This window comes from Hevea brasiliensis, chromosome 2, assembly GCF_030052815.1.
Source record: "Hevea brasiliensis isolate MT/VB/25A 57/8 chromosome 2, ASM3005281v1, whole genome shotgun sequence".
Lineage (NCBI taxonomy): Eukaryota > Viridiplantae > Streptophyta > Magnoliopsida > Malpighiales > Euphorbiaceae > Hevea > Hevea brasiliensis.
This window is the reverse complement of record NC_079494.1, coordinates 5,485,823-5,507,482: the sequence shown is the minus strand read 5'-3', so window position 1 is coordinate 5,507,482 and position 21,660 is coordinate 5,485,823. Positions and strand designations below refer to the sequence as shown.

At 32.3% G+C, this 21,660-nt stretch overlaps 2 protein-coding genes across 2 annotated transcripts; both read left to right on the top strand.

Moving 5' to 3' along the window:
• The first annotated feature begins 7,247 nt into the window (after positions 1–7,247).
• LOC131170496 (uncharacterized) lies at positions 7,248–8,394 on the top strand. The gene is made up of 3 exons (XM_058129553.1): positions 7,248–7,466; positions 7,566–7,648; positions 8,302–8,394. The coding sequence occupies exons 1-3, from the start codon at positions 7,260–7,262 to the stop codon at positions 8,366–8,368; spliced, it is 357 nt and encodes a 118-aa protein (XP_057985536.1). The 5' UTR covers positions 7,248–7,259; the 3' UTR covers positions 8,369–8,394.
• A 10,740-nt stretch (positions 8,395–19,134) lies between these two features.
• Positions 19,135–21,150, top strand: LOC110671567 (cytochrome P450 CYP82D47). Its single transcript, XM_021834056.2, is given in 4 exon segments — positions 19,135–19,606; positions 19,609–20,132; positions 20,232–20,394; positions 20,397–21,150. Coding segments are annotated over 4 exon segments (1,581 nt in total). The 5' UTR covers positions 19,135–19,173; the 3' UTR covers positions 20,858–21,150.
• Positions 21,151–21,660: the final 510 nt, after the last annotated feature.

Sequence of the window (21,660 nt, the reverse complement as noted above, 5' to 3'; positions counted from 1 at the left end):
AGAATTCACCTCCTTCTTATTTATATATATCTAAGAAGAAAATATCTGGTACCATCTTTTTCTCCTTAATTTAATTCATTATTTTCTTTTTTCTTTTTTTTTTTTTTTTCTACTCATTTCAATGCCATTTATTTTGTCACTTTTTTTTTATTTTTTATTTTTTCAACTCTAACACTTCGCACCACTCTGCTCTCTTTGTTCACTTCCTTTATTCTAATTGTCTCTTTTTTCTCTCTTTCTCTCCTCTTTACCTATATTGTGCCTCTGTTCTCTCTTTCTTTTATATTAAACGGGCTGTTAATTGGGCTCCTAAAAGATTAGTTAATTTTGTCTAACCATCATTATCTTCAAAAGATTTAAATTTAAATAAAGTATTATTTTCCCTCTTACTTCACACTCATCTAGACCATATTATGATTTAATCTGAATTTAGAATTTTTGTTTCTTAAATTGGGTCTATCAAGAATTTTTCCCTCAATTTAAAATTAAAATTTCATAGATTTTAATCAAAATTAAATTATTTTTTCTTTTTTTGATTGATTCAAATTAATAGTTGTTATAACAAGCACGCAAATCTAAGGCGCACACACAAATCGCACAATCATACAGTATTGAAAAGAGAAGAATAATAACACAGGATTTAATGTGGTTCAACCATAAGTCTACGTTCACAGGCAAGACGAGAAAAAAAGTTCCACCATAATGAAAAAAGCAAGATATAATCAATCAAAACTCTCAAATCTTAACCTCAGTGTGTTTCCCGAATATCTCACAACTCTCTCACAAATGGTAGAATATTACAATATTTATACTGGTTCATATTGCACCCTCAAGGAGAATACAGGGCTTCGGGCCCAGGCTTATCGGCCCATGCCCTCCACTACCACCACAGATCTCACTTTTTATCCCAATCGTGTCGCAGCACAAAAACTTTTGGGTCGGATCATAAATTCGGGTCAATAAAAAAATATATCCAAAATTCAAGTCACAAAAATAATAATAGTTTTCTTTAAAAAAAATTAATAATTGAAGAATCAGACTAAAACTGAAATTAGAGAGATTTTAGGATTAGACGTAGGGCCATGATTTAATACTTTTATAATAAGTTCAATAATCATTATAATTTATAAAAATTAAATTGAGAAAGTGAGAATCAAAAGATCAAAATATTAATTTTGTTTCAAATTAAATATTTTAAGTTATATAAATGGGAAATATATGATTTTATCTGACTCCATCACTCGATATCATATATTATAATGATTTTATTAATTATTGTATTAAATATTTATACTAAAATTCATGAAAAATAATTAAAGTGTATAAAATAAATACAAGAATTTATATATAAATTTTTAATTTAATGACTACCAAGTTCATCCTCGTATGAACTCTAGCTTGTCATAACTGTATCATTTATTATATTATCTAATTAATAAAATTTTCTTGCTTATTAGAAATACTAATCTTGAAGCCTCTAACGAGGAATAGTAGAAAATGGCAAAATGCCACGATTACCGTAGAAGATAAACCATTAAAGAAAAAATTATATAATATTATTGTGATTTTACTTCAGATGTGAGGTAAATGTCCCCAAAACTTATAACAACCAAATTGAAACATTTTTTCACAAAAAAATTTTTTTTTTATATATTTATTAATCTATAATTTGCTTGCGTAATTTCCCAACATGGAAACGCCGGAAGACGCCTCTTCCTCTAAAATAATAATAGATTAACTTTACAGTTATCATTTTTCTTTTTCAATCCATAAAAATAAAAATAAAAGTAAAAAATAAAAGAGAGAACAGAGTGGCGGTCGCCTACCGGCAATGGTGGCGGTGTCTGCAGAGGCAGAAGTCCTGTGAGATTGAATGATTTGGCAGGGACCTTGCTTATGAGATAGCGATATACATCTCTTTTGGTCTCTCTCCGTGTAAGTTTAGCAGTTATTATTTAATGTAATTTCATTTTTATTCAGATGAGGGAGCTTCTTTTTCAACATTTTTTTAACCATTTCAACAGATGTCGCTCTCTAGCAAACGTATTTCAACAGATGTCGCTTTCTTGCAAACGTATTTCAACAGATGTCGTCCTCTAGCAAACGTATTCTATAAAAAATATTCAGTACATGAATTATTCCATGTAGAATAACCTACATAGAATAGCAAGCTAACAGTGAATAAATATATATATATGGTTGGTCTCAAAAAATTATGACCCCAGATAATTATTTTTTTTTAATTTTATTAACTACATTTATATACTTATCAATCACTTTGTCATTTCATATAAGATACTAAAATGTATCACAGTTTCACTGTATAATTTTTTCGTAGTCTAAGTGTTAAACTCGGTCAATTTAAGCATTCCTCCCTCTCGTGATCATCCACTACCCAAACTTAGCGACTATGGAGTAGATTTTTCCATTCTCTACAAGTTGTATGATCATCATATTAGCCCTTGTAACCCTATTCAACTATTTTTTTACGATGTCAAGAAATGCATCCAATAAGAAGAGACTCCCACCGAAAGCCACCAATGAATGGCATGTTATTGGCCACCTACTGTTGAGGCAGTAGGTGTAGAATAGGGTTTGAGGCGTAATGAATCACTATCTTTAATGTATTAATTGTCCCCACTAGATTGCTGTAAGGTTATGGCAATATACTTCTAGAATACAATAAAGCCTGAAATCTGCAGACAGTAACTCCTGAAGATTTCCCTTAAGAACTCTTTATACGAACTGAATTTAAAGAGACTATAAGAAAAGAAGAAGAAGTAAAAGTAGTATATAATTGGATTGAAAAACTCATTCATATTTATAAAAATATGAAAAGTCATGGCACTTTTTCTAGATAGACACATCTGTCTATCTCCAATAGATACAGTTGTTTGTGTAATAGATATGTCTGTTTATTAACAGACACCTAAATAAACAGTTGTGACTTTTTATATATAAAAGATATGTCTGTTTATTAACGACACCTATACATATAGTTGTGACTGTTTTTATAGAATAGACATGTCTGTTTAATAAACAAACACATCTACTTATTAATAAACACATTTGTTCGTAATTTATTTATGAAAATTACAATAAGATAATCATTTTATTTCATATATGTACGTGCCAAGTGCCATAATAGAATAATATATATATATATATATCTATACACATTTCACTCTTGCCATTTCTTCACTTTCTTATATTTTAATAATATAGGAATTTTTTCTCTCTATACTATCTAACATACAAGCTATATATAACAATCCCCCACTTAGCTTGTATTGTTAGATCCCATTGTTTCATGCATAATGAAAAGTATCTTTCGATTTAAACTTTTCCTTAGTGTAAGTATTTCAAAATTCTAAAGAAATCATGATGGCCTTAACTTAAACCTAGATTCCTATTATGTCATTTAATTCACTTACTTAAATGGACAAGTTGGTCAAAAATCGTCTCTGAAGGTGAAATGACCAAAATGCCCTTCGTTTGGCTTAAGGAGCCAAAATCGTCAGTACCGATTGATAAAATTCCAGAAGCATTTTTTTAGCATTCTAATGTCATCGAAACCTCAATGACTCTTCTCTGGAGTCTCAAAAATTATTTCATGAAATTTTCCTCGGGTTTAGGGCTACTAGCTGTAAAGACAGCAACTTCCCGTTAGGGTCACCCATCACCGAGGCACTGACTTATTTAACTTTGTTGTATTTCATTTCTAAATTTTTTTTAATTTTTCTTACACTTATTTGAATTATTTATGACTCGCCACTCTAGTCTAATTATAGTCCAGATATTCTGATTGTCCGGACTGACATTAATCACCGAAACAGTTGAATGCATTGACTAGCTAAAGTGAGGGTGTTATAGTTTAAGTGATGAGAATTTGCGAATTAATGTAAACAAATACAATTGAAGTATATTAATGCTTAAAAGTTATATGTACAACTTGTGTGTTGAGGATGTTGAAAATATATATTGTTATGAGTTGCTATAGTAAGGGTGGATGTTATTTGTTGTGGAGAATATATGAAGTGCTTTTAACAGGTGTAATTAATGCCTAATAACTAGGCTAGATTGTCCAAAATTAAGGGGAAATGCAATCAATTTTTTTAAAAAAATATTATCATACTAATACAACTGTGTTAATTTTTATTTGTTTTATGACAGAAATACTTTGACTGGCAAAAGATGACTCCACTCGTAAAGGAAGCTTGGAGGCTTAAGGCTACAGTGTAACACCCTAGGCAAATCCCACATCGGCAAAACACGGGAGAGATGCTGGATTTATAAGTTGGCGATTCGTAACCCCTAGTGACGCGTTTTAAAACCGTGAAGGCTTCGGCCTAGAGCGGACAATATCACTAGTGGGCCAGGCCATTACATTTGTGGTATCAGAGCCGCTCCGCTTGCAACCTTGAGCGATGGTGGGGCAAACCTCAGCGAGGACGCTGAGTCCCATAAAGGGGGTGGATTGTAACACCCTAGGCAAATCCCACATCGGCAAAACACGGGAGAGATGCTGGATTTATAAGTTGGCGGTTCGTAACCCCTAGTGACGCATTTTAAAACCGCGAGGGCTTCGGCCTAGAGCGGACAATATCACTAGTGGGCCGGACCATTACATTTAAAATTGTGAGTTAGGGTTTGGCCTAACTTTGGTATTTTTTGTATTATACCATGCAATTGGGATTGTTGAGATGTGTTGATGATATTTAGAAGTGCCTTGAATGTCAAATTGAAGCAAGGAAGTTGGAGGAGAAATGAAATTTTGGAAGTGTTATTTTCTGCAGGTTGTGTTTATTGAGGGCAGTGTACATTTTAGGCCATAAATGAAATTGTGTGACCCCAATTGGTATGAAGCCAATTGGAGGTGAAACTAGACCCAAAATAGCCCATATTCTATGAAGAAACCATGCCCAAATTCTGTCCAAAACTTGACCTAAATACTGCTTAAATTCGGATTTCCCTGCACCCAAACCCAAAAAATGACCAAATGAACAGTACGTGTTCATTTGGTCATAACTCTCTCTATACTGGTCCAAATGACCTAAAATTTCACCCATGGAAAGTTTAGACATAGGGATACACTTTTCATGAAGACCACTTAACCCAGTTTTGCCTTTAATCAGTTCAAATTGGTAGCATAAGTTGGGTCTCTAAAACTGCCAACCCAGAAAATGACCAAATGAATAGTACGTGTTCATTTGGTCATAACTCTCTCTATACTTGTCCAAATGACCTAAAATTTTACCCATGGAAAGTTTAGACATAGGGCTACACTTTTCATGAGGACTACTTAACCCAGTTTTGCCTTTAACCAATTCAAATTGTTAGCAAAAGTTGGGTCACTGAAACTGCCAACCCAGAAAATGTTCCAAAATACTATTCCTTTGGTATTTTGATCATAACTTGAGTTCTATAACCCCAAATTCAGTGATTCAAAAAATGAAATTCAAGTTTAAACATAGAGGAGCAATTGTTATGAAGGAATTGTGATTAAATAAACATCCCAACCTAGTCAAATTCCTAAATAAAGATAACACATCAACATGAATCTAAAGAAAGGTTCATGGGAAAAATGCTATATATGATAATTAAAATACTCATAAGGAGAATTAAATATTAAAAATGATATGAATATGTAAATTGGGACTAATGTCCTATTAATATGAAATTAATGGTACCAATGAACAGTACTAGAAAATAGAAATAGTGAACAGTGCTAAATTAATTAAAAATGTTTAATTGCCCATAGTATACCTAGACTTATTTATTTAGTTTGGATAAATTGGTATACCAATTAGGGACTACAGATAGCAGTACTGCCTACCGAGAAAATCATGAACTAACAATATATGTCTGGTATGATTGTTCTACAGGCTATATGCCTACTTACGGGCCATTGTACCTACTTTATTTCTGGCTTTACAAGCCTGACAGCGGGTCTCGTGCCCGACAGCGGGCCTCATGCCTGACAGATGTATACAGGGTAGACATATGGCTGTCTAACCCGTATACTCCCGTGTATCCAGCTTTTATAATTTGTTATAGGTTTCTTGGGCATTGATAATAATTAATTAATACTGAATATACAATAAGTAAACAGGAAATGTCCCAATAATTTTAATTATTTCCAAAGGGTAATAAAAAAATGTAAAAGACCCAGAATTTATGATTTGTAAATATTAATTCAATTGTTTAATTATTGTTATTATAAATTATGCACCACTAAGCGCTATGCTTAGCGCGTTGGTTTTCCATCGCGTAGGTACTGAAGATCAGCAGCCACCACAGTAGTATTCGGACAAAGTTCCGATCAGATCTGCCACCGATCAGCGTCACCTCACTAGTTTTTTGTATTTTGGTAGGGCCCATGTGTAGACTAGCATTTTGATTCTTTATGTCTAGTCATGATGTAATTACTAGTTTATGATGTATTTTATTTTGGACTTGAAATGAAAACTTATAATTTATTATCTATGAATTTTCATATGAATGCAATAGATGACACTTCATTTTGAGATCTCATAAATAGTTGTGAATGATATGATAAAAGAGAACATAATATGGAAATATGTGAGATGACTATGAATATGTTAACACGTGATAGTGGAACCCGCCAGATGCTAATAAAACAGAGGAGGATCTGTCCGGGTCTCCACAGAAATAAGGTATATATAAAAAAAAAAAAAAAATTCTACACATAAATTACCTATTTTAAATGACATTAAATTTATAATAGACATGACAAGACAAGATAAGGTGCTCCGGCACCGAATATGGCACTTCTTGCTCGGCTATATAATAGACGGGTAAGGGGCGTCATATTTAGATACAAATGTAACGGCTCGACCCACTAGTGATATTGTCCGCTCTGAGCCGAAGCCCTCACGGTTTTAAAACGCGTCACTAGGGGTTACGAACCGCCAACTTATAAACCCAGCATCTCTCCCGTGTTTTGCCGATGTGGGATTTGCCTAGGGTGTTACAATCCACCTCCCTTATGGGACTCAGCGTCCTCGCTGAGGTTTGCCCCACCATCGCTCAAGGTTGCAAGCGGAGCGACTCTGATACCACAAATGTAACGGCTCGGCCCACTAGTGATATTGTCCGCTCTGAGCCGAAGCCCTCACGGTTTTAAAACGCGTCACTAGGGGTTACGAACCGCCAACTTATAAACCCAGCATCTCTCCCGTGTTTTGCCGATGTGGGATTTGCCTAGGGTGTTACATGCAGAGCACTACAAGGCACTAATGTGCAATGTTAGGAAAGGAAAATCCAAGGTCATCGTGCCTAATAGTACAATGCCAAAATGGAAGGAAGCATGGAGTAGCCCAAAGTTCCAAGCTAAGAGCCATCAGTTCACTGCTAACCGCTGTAGTGAGATAAGGGGAGTTGGGGCAGGCATTTCTGAACACACAGGGGGTTCAGTTTCACATGCTACTCATATATATAGAATGGTAATGATTTCATATTTACTCTGTCTACATATTAGTAGTGATTAATCGAACATTATTATAAACATCATTAAAATCATTATATCTTTTCATAAAGCCCAGCTTGGGCGAAGACCTTTTCCTTGTGAACTTTTCCATAAGACCGCACCTCAGATATGGTTGATGCACAAGCCCAAGCAATTAAGGTAAGTGAACAAGTATTTTATTTGTCTTTCAATTGTAGGAAAAAAATGAATAATTGAGTTTGTTTATTCAATTACCATTACTAGGGCTAAGCATTTGATTCAAACTAAACCGAACTTAATCGAACCACTAAAACCGAATTAACCGAATTATCATATTTTAGAAACTGAACTGAACTAAAATGAATGAAAAATCAAATTGAACTGAACTGCTCTATTTTAGTTCGGTTCGATTCGGTTTGAACCGATCGATTTTGAGTTTTAATGGGTTTTTTAATTTAGACTTGATTTTCAAGTTATTTGGTATGATTTTGACCTTGATTTGAACCTAATAGATATTAATCAATGAAATTAAACAATTTATATATATATAATTACATATAATTTATAAATTTCCTGTAAAAATAAATTAATTTAAAAATTAATAAAGTAATTTTGTTTGGTTTGGTTCAACCGATTTTCTCTCTCCAAAAGCAAACCAAACCGAAATAACTAAAATTTTTAGAATATAAAATCGAACTGAATCAAATTATCTTAAAAATCAAACTGAATTATCAAATTAAGGCATTTTGATTTGATTTATTCAGTTCAAACCGAATAGTATTCACCCTTAGCCAAGACAAATGTATTTAAAACATGTGTATTGACTTATGCAGGATACATTTTTGGTGCTTAAGGAGCAGTCGATGGCATTGGATCCCAAGCATCAATTTTCTACCCTAGCTCATCGCATGGATCATCTTCTACTGCATCCCATCACGCTCAGACGGAGGCAATGGAGGAAGAGATTCAACAATTGCATCAAACTATCACAACGCTAAAGGATAGTCTAACTAAAATAGAGGAGAGAGACTGACAGCTTGAGCTGATGCTAGAGGAGAGATACCAACAGCACGAGCAGACGCTGGAGGAGCGAATGCTACAAATGATACAAAACATAATGGCGCAAATGATGCAAGGTACACAGTTTACAACCCCAACTCCAGATGTAAGTCATCAAGATAATGGTAGAGAAGCCGATAGTGGTGATGAGTGATGATATTGTTGATGAGAAGTAGCTTGTTTTTCTTATTATTATGATATTTTATTTTTTCATACAGTACACTATGGTCATAACCCTTCACTGCCATATCTATGTATAATATTGACTGATATTTGATAGCCTGATATTATAAATATTACGATATTGAGCATTTAAAATTAATATTATATTATATGCTTCAATGTAGAAAATAATGTATTAAACAAAAACAATAAAAATTTTTCTAGTAATTTGAAATAGATTCCAAAACAGCAAAATTTTCGGTTTCAAGATAAGAAAAATTTTAGAAACGGATTTGAAACAGAATTTTCGTTTCTATTTAAAAACTGAATGTATTTCAGTTTTAAAAAGTGTTTTATTTAACTTTATAATTTAGAAACTGATGGGAAACGAAATAACGATTTGAAAACAGTTTTAGAAGTTAAAACGAATGTCGTTTTCCATTTCTAATTTATTTAAAAATATGAGTATTTTAAACTGAATATTTCGATTTCAAATTAGTTTCTAAATATATTTAGAAATTAATTTTCACTTATTTAAAACCGAATATTCGGTTTAAAATCTCCTTTTTTTTCTTGTAGTGTTTTCCCCTTAATTTAATTCATTATTTTCATTTTTCTTTTTTTTTTTTCCTACTCATTTCAATGCCATTTATTTTGTCACTTTTTTACTTTTTTTCAACTCTAACACTTCGCGCCACTTTGATCTCTTTGTTCACTTCCTTTATTTTTTCTCTCTCTCTCTTCTTTACCTCTATTGTGTCTCTGTTCTCTCTTTCTTTTGTATTAAACGGGCTGTTGACTGGGCTCCTAAAAGATTAGTTAATTTTGTCTAACCATAATTATCTTCCAAAGATTTAAATTTAAATAAAGCATTATTTCCCCTCTTACTTCACACTCATCTGGACCAAATTATGATTTAATCTGAATTTAGAATTTGTTTTTTCTTAAATCGGGTATATCAAGAATTTTTCTCTGAATTTAAAATTGAAATTTCATAGATTTTAATCAAAATTAAACTATTTTCTTTTTTATTAATTCAAATTAATAGTTTTCTTTAAAAAAAATTAATAATTGAAAAATCAGACTAAAACTGAAATTAGAGAGATTTTAGGATTAGACGGAGGGCCATGGCGCCAAGGTTTTTCCTTTTAAAATTTTTTTTATCTTTAATAAAAAAAATAATAAGTCTAAGATGGTAAATTTGTTAATTTTACATTAATTTAATATTAAAATTATTTCAAATTAAAATTTATATAAATTTCTTAAAGTATAAAAAATAAAATAACAATTATTATTGTCCATATATATATATATATATATATATATATTGAAATTTCATTTTAATATTTTTATAATAAGTTTCATAATAATTATAATTTATGAAAATTAAATTGAGAAAGTGAGAATTAAAAGATCAAAATATTAATTTTGTTTCAAATTAAATATTTTAAGTTATATAGATGGAAATATATGATTTTATCTGACTTTATCACTTGACTTCATATATGAGAATGATTTTATTAATCATTAGATTAAATATGTATATTGAGATTTATGTAAAAATAATTAAAGTATATATAATAAATATAAAAATTTATATATAAATATTTAATTTAATGGCTATTAAATTTATTTTAATATGAACTAGAAATTTTCATAACTACACCATTTAGTATATTATGTAATTAGTAAAATTTTCTTGCTTATTAGAAATACTGAAGCCTCTAACGAAGAATAGCGGAAAATGGCAAAATGCCACGATTATAATAGAAGATAAATCATTAAAGGAAAAATTATATAATATTATTGTGATTTTATGTCAGATGATTTATATGAAATGATAACCTAATATTATGAACATGTAGAGGTAAATGGCCCCAAAAATTATAACAACCAAACTGAAACATTTAAAAATAATAATAATAAATTTTCTTTTTATATATTTATCAATCTATAATTTGCTTACGTAATTTCTCAACATGGAAACACCGGAAGAAGCCTCTTCCTCTGAAATAATAATAGATTAACTTTACAGTTATCATTTTTCTTTTTCGATCCATGAAAAAAAAAAAAGAAAAAAAAAGAGTGACGGTCGCCTACCGGCAATGGTGGCAGCGGTCTGCAGACGCAGTAGTCCAGTGAGATTGAATGATTTGGCAAGGACCTTGCTTGTGAGATAGCGATATATATCTCTTTTGGTCTCTCATCGTGTAAGTTTAGCAATTATTATTTAATGTAATTTTCATTTTTATTTAACATAAATACACACATACACAAATAGATGATATTATAATTATTTTAAATACTTATACTTTTAATTGAAACAATAAAGTATGTATGTAATAATAAATATATAAGGATATTTAAGAAAAAATTTTTCACTATTCTTCACTCATATCAAAAATAAAATTTATTTTATTTAAAATAAATTTTATATCTAATATAAAATACGTCAAATAAAAGAATTTATTTATAAATAAATTATATCATAAAATTAATTTATAAATAAAATAATTTTTATCATAAATTTTAATCAAACAAGATCTTATATGTAACTAATAGGATATTATTATTTTTATAATCACTTGTAATTAACATAATTTACCATCCCTCCCTTTCTTCCTTTTTTTTTTTTTCTGCTCTCATCTTCATTCACTCATTCTCTTTTTTTTTTTTTTTTCCTCTCATTTTTATTTTTCCTCCCCTTCCTTTGTGTTGGGAAATTTGTTGAGCCCAAAAATAAATACTATAGAAAAAAAAGAAAAGAGACATAAAATTTTTATGTGGTTCAGCCAAACTTTTGCCTACATTTATAGATAACAATAGCTTTAAGAACAATAACACATACAAAAATTGTATTATCCCTTGAGTAATCCCTACCCAATATTCTACAATATTTTATATACTTCTCACATAAAGCAGAAATCTGCTATCACTACCTAGTGTTTAAGACGCTTACTTACACCAAAGCAATTACCCTATAAGTCCCTAGAGATAAATATCAAAAATAAATCATATTCCTGGCCAAAAAAGAATTCACCTCCTTCTTATTTATATATATCTAAGAAGAAAATATCTGGTACCATCTTTTTCTCCTTAATTTAATTCATTATTTTCCTTTTTATTTTTTGTTTCTACTCATTTCAATGCCATTTATTTTGTCACTTTTTTTTTATTTTTTATTTTTTCATCTCTAACACTTCGCACCAGTCTGCTCTCTTTGTTCACTTCCTTTATTCTAATTGTCTCTTTTTTCTCTCTTTCTTTCCTCTTTACCTATATTGTGCCTCTGTTCTCTCTTTCTTTTATATTAAACGGGCTGTTAATTGGGCTCCTAAAAGATTAGTTAATTTTGTCTAACCATAATTATCTTCAAAAGATTTAAATTTAAATAAAGTATTATTTTCCCTCTTACTTCACACTCATCTAGACCATATTATGATTTAATCTGAATTTAGAATTTTTTTTCTTAAATTGGGTCTATCAAGAATTGTTCCCTCAATTTAAAATTAAAATTTCATAGATTTTAATCAAAATTAAATTATTTTTACTTTTTTTGATTGATTCAAATTAATAGTTGTTATAACAAGTACGCAAATCTAAATGTTTCCCGAATATCTCACAACTCTCCCACAAATGGTAGAATATTACAATATTTATACTGGTACATACTGCGAGAGCGTTGCCCCCGCACCCTCAAGGAGAACAGTGGTAGGTTTCGGGCTCAAGCTTATCAGCCCGTGCCCTCCACTACCACCATAGGTCTCACTTTTTATCCTAATCGGGTCGCAGCGCGAAAACTTTCAGGTCGGATCATAAATTCGAATCAATGAAAAAATATATCCAAAATTCAAGTTACAAAAATAATAATAATTTTCTTTAAAAAAAATTAATAATTGAAGAATCAGACTAAAACTGAAATTAGAGAGATTTTAGGATTAGACGGAGGAACATGATTTAATACTTTTATACTAAGTTTCATAATAATTATAATTTATAAAAATTAAATTGAGAAAGAAGTTATATAGATGGGAAATATATGATTTTATCTGACTCATCACTCGATCTCATATATAATAATGATTTTATTAATTATTGAATTAAATATTTATATCGAAATTCATGAAAAATAATTAAAGTGTATATAATAAATATAAAAATTTATATATAAATATTTAATTTAATAATTATTAAATTAAATATTTATAGCTTTTCATAACTATATCATTTATTATATTATCTAATTAATAAAATTTTCTTGCTTATTAGAAATACTAATCTTGAAGCCTCTAACGAGGAATAGTAGAAAATGGCAAAATGCCACGATTACCGTAGAAGATAAACCATTAAAGAAAAAATTATATAATATTATTGTGATTTTATGTCAGATGTGAGGTAAATGTCCCCAAAACTTATAACAACCAAACTGAAACATTTAAAAAATAATAATAATAATTTTTTTATATATTTATCAATATAAAATTTGCTTGCGTAATTTCCCAACATGGAAACACCGGAAGACGCCTCTTCCTCTAAAATAATAATAGATTAACTTTACAGTTATCATTTTTCTTTTTCAATCCATAAAAATAAAAAAAAAATAAAAAATAAAAGAGAGAACAGAGTGGCGGTCGCCTACCGGCAATGGTGGCAGTGGTCTGCAGAGGCAGAAGTCCAATGAGATTAAATGGTTTGGCAGGGACCTTGCTTGTGAGATAGCGATATACATCTCTTTTGGTCTCTCTCCGTGTAAGTTTGGCAGTTATTATTTAATGTAATTTCATTTTTATTGAGATGAGGGAGCTTCTTTTTCAACATTTTTTTAACCATTTCAACAGATGTCGCTCTCTAGCAAACGTATTTCAACAGATGTCGCTTTCTTGCAAACGTATTTCAACAGATGTCGTCGTCTAGCAAACGTATTCTATATTGTCATTTCATATAAGATACTAAAATGTATCACAGTTTCACTATATAATTTTTTCGTAGTCTAAGTGTTAAACTCGGTCAATTTAAGCATTCCTCCCTCTCGTGATCATCCACTACCCAAACTTAGCTACTATGGAGTAGATTTTTCCATTCTCTGCAAGTTTTATGATCATCATATTAGCCCTTGTAACCCTATTCAACTATTTTTTTACCATATCAAGAAATGCATCCAATACGAAGAGACTCCCACCGGAAGCCGCCGGTGGATGGCATGTTATTGGCCACCTACTGTTGAGGTAGTGGGTGTAGAATAGGCTTTGAGGCGTGATGAATCACTATCTTTAATGTATTAATTGCCCCCACTAGATTGCTGTAAGGTTATAACAATATACCTCTAGGATACAACATTATCACAGAATAATCCATAATTTATAATTCCTTTTAAATAACCAAAAGCCCTTGAAATTTCTTTTCAGTATTTCATACTAATATTACTAGTATAACTTAATAATTTACATACTGTGAAAGCAATATTAGGTATAGTGAGGAATTTTTTACTTCTTTGACTTTTAAATGATTAAATTTATTTAATATTTTCTCAACATAATGAGATATTAGCAAAGAGCAAAACCCTCACTATGTTATAGCTGGGTAGTTTAAGCAGATCCCTCTAGGATGATAACCAAAATATAATTCTAGACAGTAATTTTAAAATTTTCCCAAGAATGAATTAAAGAATAATAGTGTTGATTATAGGTAGAAATGAAGAGAAGAAACAAAAAGAAAAAGTTAATAGATTTTTGTTTCAAACTACTATTTATAAAGCATTTGCATCTTTTCGAATATATACAACAGTTCACTTTGTATTTATTAGAATAATTACATCTGTTCACTTATACCTTTTACAACAGATACAACGGTTCACTTTGTATCTCTTAGAACAATTACATCAGTTCACTTATACCTCTTAGAATATATACAACTGTTCACTTTGTATTTCTTAGAATAATTATATTTGTTCACTTATACCTCTTAGAACATATATAACTGTTCACTTTGTATCTCTTAGAATAATTATAGTTGTTCATTTATACCTCTTAGAACATATTTAATTATTAGTAATAATCAGTTCATTTTGATGTCTTTTAATGAACAGACATAACTTTTTCAATTATGGGACAAGTTTTCCTATCACTAACTATTTCTAACAATATCCTCCACTTTGTTAGTGATAAACGCAATCAATATGAACTAGGATTTATGCATACAAAAAGTATTTTTCGACTTACGCACATAAATCTTATTACCTTCTTTAACACATTCACCATAAGCTAGCATCATAACATAATCTTATATTTCTTCTAATTATAAGTACGTCATCAACATAAAGACAAATTATCACATAAAAAACTTTTTAATGTGTAAGTATTTCTGAATTTGTTTAAGAAAAAAGTTGTATGTGACATACAGTAATTTCTTCCTATAATCATTCAAACTAAAAGTATGATGTGCTATTATTCCTTCTAATTGCAATGATTTAGTAACTATCACTTTCAAATCCTTAAACTTTGAAACAAAGATATGCAACTCATAAACGTATCCATAACAGGCATATTATCAAGTAGTTAGAATTCAAAATATTTCATAATGAGAAATTTATCCATACCTTTTTTTTCTGTATTGTATTCGAATTCTAACGAATTCCAGATTTCCTTTGAAAACTTGACAGAGGTAAACAAATCTTATAGCCTATCTGATGAGTTGTTGAGAATATGACCTCTGCATGGCAATTCATCTTCTTTTCCAGATCTCCTTTCACCTTCTCAGTGAACATAATTTGTTCTTTAAAACGATCAAGTTTCACGAACTCTTGATTCATCACGGAAACAGCCTTAGACTCCATTGCGATTAATACCTTAAAATTGTTGAGGCAGTAGGTGTAAAATAGGCTTTGAGGCGTAATGAATCACTATCTTTAAGGTATTAATTGCCCTCACTAGATTGCTGCAAGGTTATGACAATATACCTCCAGGATACAACAAAGTCTGAAATCTACAGACAGCAACTCCTGAAGATTTTCCTTACAAACTCTTTATACGAATCGAATTTAGAGAGACTAGAAGAAAAGAAGAAGTAGAAGTAGTATATAATTGGATTGAAAAACTCATCCATATTTATAAAGAATGAAAAGTCATAGCACTTTTTCTAGATAGACACATCTGTCTATCTCTAATAGATACAACTGTTTGTGTAATAGATATTTCTGTTTATTAACAGGTATATAAATAAACAGTTATAACTTTTGGTATATAAAAGACATGTTTATTTATTAACAGACACATATACAAATAGTTGTGACTATTTGTATAGAATAGACATGTCTGTTTAATAAACAGACACATCTACTTATTAATAAACACATCTGTTCGTAATTTATTTACGAAAATTACAATAAGATAATCATTTTATTTCACATATATATGTGCCAAGTACCATAATAGAATAATATATATATATATATATATATATTTATATATATATATATAATTCTATATACATTTCATTTTTGTCATTATTTCACTTTCTTATATTCTAACAATATATGAATTCTTTCTCTCTATATTATCTAACATACAAGCTATTTATAACACCTACCTCTCCTAGAGGGGTCACAGCCACGTCACATAACCCTGGGGAACATGGCTGACCAGATGGGACCAATATTCACAATCAAGATTGGCGTGCTTGGAGTTTTGGTGGTAAATAGTTGGGAGCTGGCGAGGGAATGCGTTACTACGAACGACAAAGCTTTTGCCAATCGTCCTAAAGCTCTTTCCATGGAAATATTGGGCAACAATTATTTCATGGTTGGCACCAGCCCATATTGAGTGTAACAGCCCGATCCTTCTCCAGTTAGTATTGTCCGCTTTGGCCCATGGGCCTCACGGATTTGTCCCTTGGGAGGTTTCATTCCCAAAAGCGCACTGACCAGGTGAGGCAGGCTCCCACATATATGGCCCAAATCTTTTCTTCCCGTTTCCGATGTGGGACACGAAGTTTTCACCCCAGTGTGTAGCTGGTTGAACAAGCACGTCCCAACCCCATCCCTGGGTCGTGACAAGCCCACGACTTCGCTGGTGCGTCCTCGCACCACACACCGTACTAGAGGGAGTCCAACTCTGATACCAAATATGTAACGGCCCGGCCCACTAGTGATATTGTCCGCTCTGGGCCGAAGCCCTCACGGTTTTAAAACGCGTCAATAGGGGTTACGAACTATCAACTTATGAACCCAACATCTCTCCCGTGTTTTGTCGATGTGGGATTTGCCTAGGGTGTTACAATCCACCCCCCTTATGGGACTCAGAGTCCTCGCTGAGGTTTGCCCCACCATCGTTCAAGGTTGCACGCGGAGCGGCTCTGATACCACAAATGTAATGGCCCTACCACTAGTGATATTGTCCGCTCTGGTGAAGCCCTCACCGCTTTAAAACGTCAATAGGGGTTAGGAACTATCAACTTATGAACCCAAAGATCTCTCCGTGTTTTGAACGATGGTGGGGCAAACCTCAGTGACGCCGAGTCCCATAAGGGGGTGGATTGTAACACCTAGGCAAATCCATCGACAATATCACTAGGTCGCCATTACATTTGTGGTATCGGAGCGCTGCAACCTTGAGCGATGGTGGGGCAAACCTCGGCGACAGGTCCCATAAGGGGTGGATTGTAACACCTAGGCAAATCATCGACAAAACACGGAGAGATGGGTTCATAAGTTGATAGTTCGTAATCCCTATTGACGCGTTTTAAAACCGCGTGAGGGCTTGGCCCAGCGGACAATATCACTAGTGGGCCCGCCGCAACACCCTACCACTAGTGATATTGTCCGCCTGGGCCAAGCCCTCACCGCTTTAAAACGCGTCAATAGGGATTACGAACTATCAACTTATGAACCCAAAGATCTCTCCCGTGTTTTGTCGATGTGGATTTGCCTAGGTGTTACAATCCACCCTTATGGGACTCGGCGTCGCCGAGGTTTGCCCCACCATCGCTCAAGGTTGCACGCGAGCGCTCGATACCACAAATGTAATGGCCCTACACTAGTGATATTGTCCGCTCGGGTCAAGCCCTCACGCTTTAAAACGCGTCAATAGGGGTTAGGAACTATCAACTTATGAACCCAAAGATCTCTCCGTGTTTTGTCGATGTGGGATTTGCCTAGGTGTTACATGGAGAGTATTGGCTGAGCCCGAAAATGAATACTATAGAAAAATAAAATAAAATTTTCCTTTTAAAATTTTTAATAAAAAAAATAATAAGTCTAAGATTGTAAATTTGTTAATTTCACATTAATTTAATATTAAATTCATTTCAAATTAAAATTTGTATAAATTTCTTAAAGTATAAAAAATAAAATAACAATTATTATTTTCCATATATATATATATGATTGAAATTTCATTTTAATACTTTTATAATAAGTTTCATAATAATTATAATTTATGAAAATTAAATTGAGAAAGTGAGAATCAAAAGATCAAAATATTAATTTTGTTTCAAATTAAATATTTTAAGTTATATAGATGGGAAATATATGACTTTATCTGACTCCATCACTGGCTTCATATATGAAAATGATTTTATTAATTATTAAATTAAATATTTATATCGAGATTTATGTAAAATTAATTAAAATATATATAATAAATATAAAAAATTATATATAAATATTTAATTTAATGACTACTAAGTTCATCCTCATATATTCGAACTTTTCATAATTGTATCATTTATTATATTATGCAATTAATAAAATTTTCTTGCTTATTCGAAATACTAATCTTGAAGCCTCTAACGAGGAATAGTAGAAAATGGCAAAATGCCACGATTACCATAGAAGATAAACCATTAAAGAAAAAATTATATAATATTATTATGATTTTATGTCAGATATAGAGGTAAATGGCCCCAAAAATTATAACAACCAAACTGAAACATTAAAAAAATAATAATAATAATTTTTTTATATATTTATCAATATACAATTTGCTTGCGTAATTTCCCAACATGGAAACACCGGAGGACGCCTCTTCCTCTAAAATAATAATAGATTAACTTTACAGTTACCATTTTTCTTTTTAAATCCATAATTAAAAAAAAAAAAAAAAAAAAGAAAAAAAGAAGAGAACAGTGGCGGTCGCCTGCCGGCAATGGTGGCAGTGATCTGCAGAGGTAGAAGTCCAGTGAGATTGAATGATTTGGCAAGGACCTTGCTTGTGCGATATATATCTCTTTTGGTCTCTCTGTGCGTAAGTTTAGCAGTTATTATTTAATGTAATTTCATTTTTATTCAGATGAGGGAGCTTCTTTTTCAAAATTTTTTTAACCATTTCAACAGATGTCGCTCTCTAGCAAACGTATTTCAACAGATGTCGCTTTCTAGCAAACGTATTTCAACAGATGTCGCTCTCTAGCAAACGTAGTCTAAGTGTTAAACTCGGTCTACTTAAGCGTTCCTCCCTCTCGTGATCATCCACCACCCAAACTTAGCCACTATGGAGTACATTTTTTCATTCTCTGCAAGTTTTATGGTCATCATACTAGCCCTTGTGACCCTATTCAACTATATTTTTACGATATCAAGAAAAGCATCCAATAAGAAGAGACTACCACCGGAAGCCGCCGGTGGATGGCCTGTTATTGGCCACCTACCTCTCCTCGCGGGGTCACAGCCTCGTCACATAACCCTGGGAAACTTGGCTGACCAGATGGGACCAATATTCACAATCAAGATTGGTGTGCATCGAGTTTTGGTGGTAAATAATTCGGAGCTGGCGAGGGAATGCCTTACGACGAACGACAAAGCTTTTGCCAATCGTCCTAAAGCTCTTGCCATGGAAATATTGGGCTACAATTATTTCATGGTTGGCACCAGCCCATATGGAGAGTATTGGCGCCAAATACGCAAGATTGTCAGTCTTGGGCTTCTCTCAATCAACGGCTAGGGATGCTCAAACATGTGCTCGAGGCTTAGGTAAAAGCATCCATCGAAGGGTTATACAATGAATGGATCAAGAACAAGAATAATTCGAGCCAAGTTTTGTTGGAATTGAAGAGATGGTTCTGGGACGTAAGTCTAAATGTGATATTCAAGATGGTTATAGGGAAAAGATATGCAGAGCCCAAAAAAGGCGATGAAGGTAGAGACAGCGATGATGAATGGCGATATGCAATGAGAGATTTTTTCAAATTGACTGGGAAGTTTGTGGTGTCAGATGCGTTTCCCTTCCTAAGGTGTTTGGATCTTGGTGGGGATGAGAAGGTGATGAAAAAGACAGCAAAAGAGCTAGACAATGTACTTGGAGAATGGTTACACGAACACAAGCAGACGAGAGCTTCCGGCATGGCAAAGAAAAGAAAGGAAGACTTCATGGATGAGTTACTGTCCATCATGGATGACGCAAAAGAGTTCTCTAGCCAAGATGTTGATACTATTATCAAATCTACGTGCCTGGTATACAGAGAGATACATAGAAAACCCTTATATTAGAAAAAGTAAAAATCAATGTTTTATTTGTTCTGAAATGATATAATTTCTCTGATTCACATGCAGGCTCTTATTCTAGCTGCTTCAGACTCTACAGCGGTAACACTAACTTGGACTTTGTCATTGCTACTCAACAATCGTCATGTTTTAAAGAAAGCACAACAAGAGTTAGACATCATTGTCGGTAGAGAAAGGCAAGTGAACGAATCAGACACGAAGGATTTGGTTTACCTCAAGCCATCATCAAAGAATCGTTTAGGTTGTATCCTGCTGGTCCATTATCGGTGCCACATGAATCCATAGAAGATTGCAGTATAGGAGGCTATCACATTCCAGCAGGTACACAGCTTATTCTAAATATTTCAAAAATTCAAAGAGATTCGCATGTGTGGTTGAATCCTTCAGAGTTTATACCAGAGAGGTTTCTTACAACCCACAAGGATGTTGATGTTAAGGGCCAGAATTTTGAGCTAATACCATTCAGTAGTGGCAGAAGAATGTGTCCTGGAGTTTCATTTGCTGTTCAAGTTTTGAACCTCACACTTGCTACTTTGTTACATTCTTTTGAAATTGAAACTCCATCAGGCCAAACAGTTGATATGACCGAGGGTGCTGGACAAATCAACATCAAAGTCACTCCCATCGATGCTCTTCTTGAGCCACGCCTTCCTCCTCACCTTTACTGCTATTAATAAATGATATCAACCATGTGGAGATTCTACGTCGCACTTAAACTCTGTTGGCGATGTTCATCGTAATGGGGTTGATGATACTTTCTTTATTGAATCAGCTCTACTAGCCTAGCCTAGCATAGCATAGTTTAGTAGCAAAGACACATCAGCCATCAGGCACCTTTAAGTCCGAGTTCAAATAAAAAAAAAAAGTTGAACTATGATAATAAGCGTAACTTATTTATGTATATTATGATGATGGTGCAATAAATCAACTTTTATATGAGAATAAATTAAATGCTAAATTACATTAACTTTTTTTTCTCTCTCTTCTTTCTCTATCCCACAACCCTTCACTCTTTTGGTTTTCATAATCCACAGCTGAGGAATTAATTTTTCAAAACATGGGATTAGTAAGAAAAATTTTTCAAATTTTGGGTGAGGAGAAATTATTCTTCAAACGATGGTTTTCAATTCATTGTGCCAATCATAATAATAAATAATGTGTCGCATACTCTTCATCAATCTAATTGATGAAATACTCAAAACTATCAGCTTTTTTGTAAATTTTTCAATGGCAAACAACTAAAAAATTTCTAAAGTGCAGGTTCTTTGTTAGTGAAAATGCAAATAAGTGGCTTTTAATATGACTATTCTTCGGATCTAAAAGGGATATGTCTTTTTGATAAGCAAAATTTTATTAATAAAATTCAAGATAAATTTAGCATGAACAACATTGCTAACCCAAGTCAATAGATCACGAATATTTATATTTTAAATTTTACTTAATTAACTTATTATTACTCGCATATGATCATAACTAT

Bases quoted from the DNA above. Each gene is read 5' to 3' on its own strand.
- LOC131170496 (XM_058129553.1), top strand. From the start codon at position 7,260: ATGTGCAATGTTAGGAAAGGAAAATCCAAGGTCATCGTGCCTAATAGT. The intron at 7,467-7,565 runs GTAATGATTTCA...CATAAAGCCCAG, and splicing joins CTACTCATATATATAGAATG to CTTGGGCGAAGACCTTTTCC. The intron at 7,649-8,301 runs GTAAGTGAACAA...TGACTTATGCAG, and splicing joins CACAAGCCCAAGCAATTAAG to GATACATTTTTGGTGCTTAA.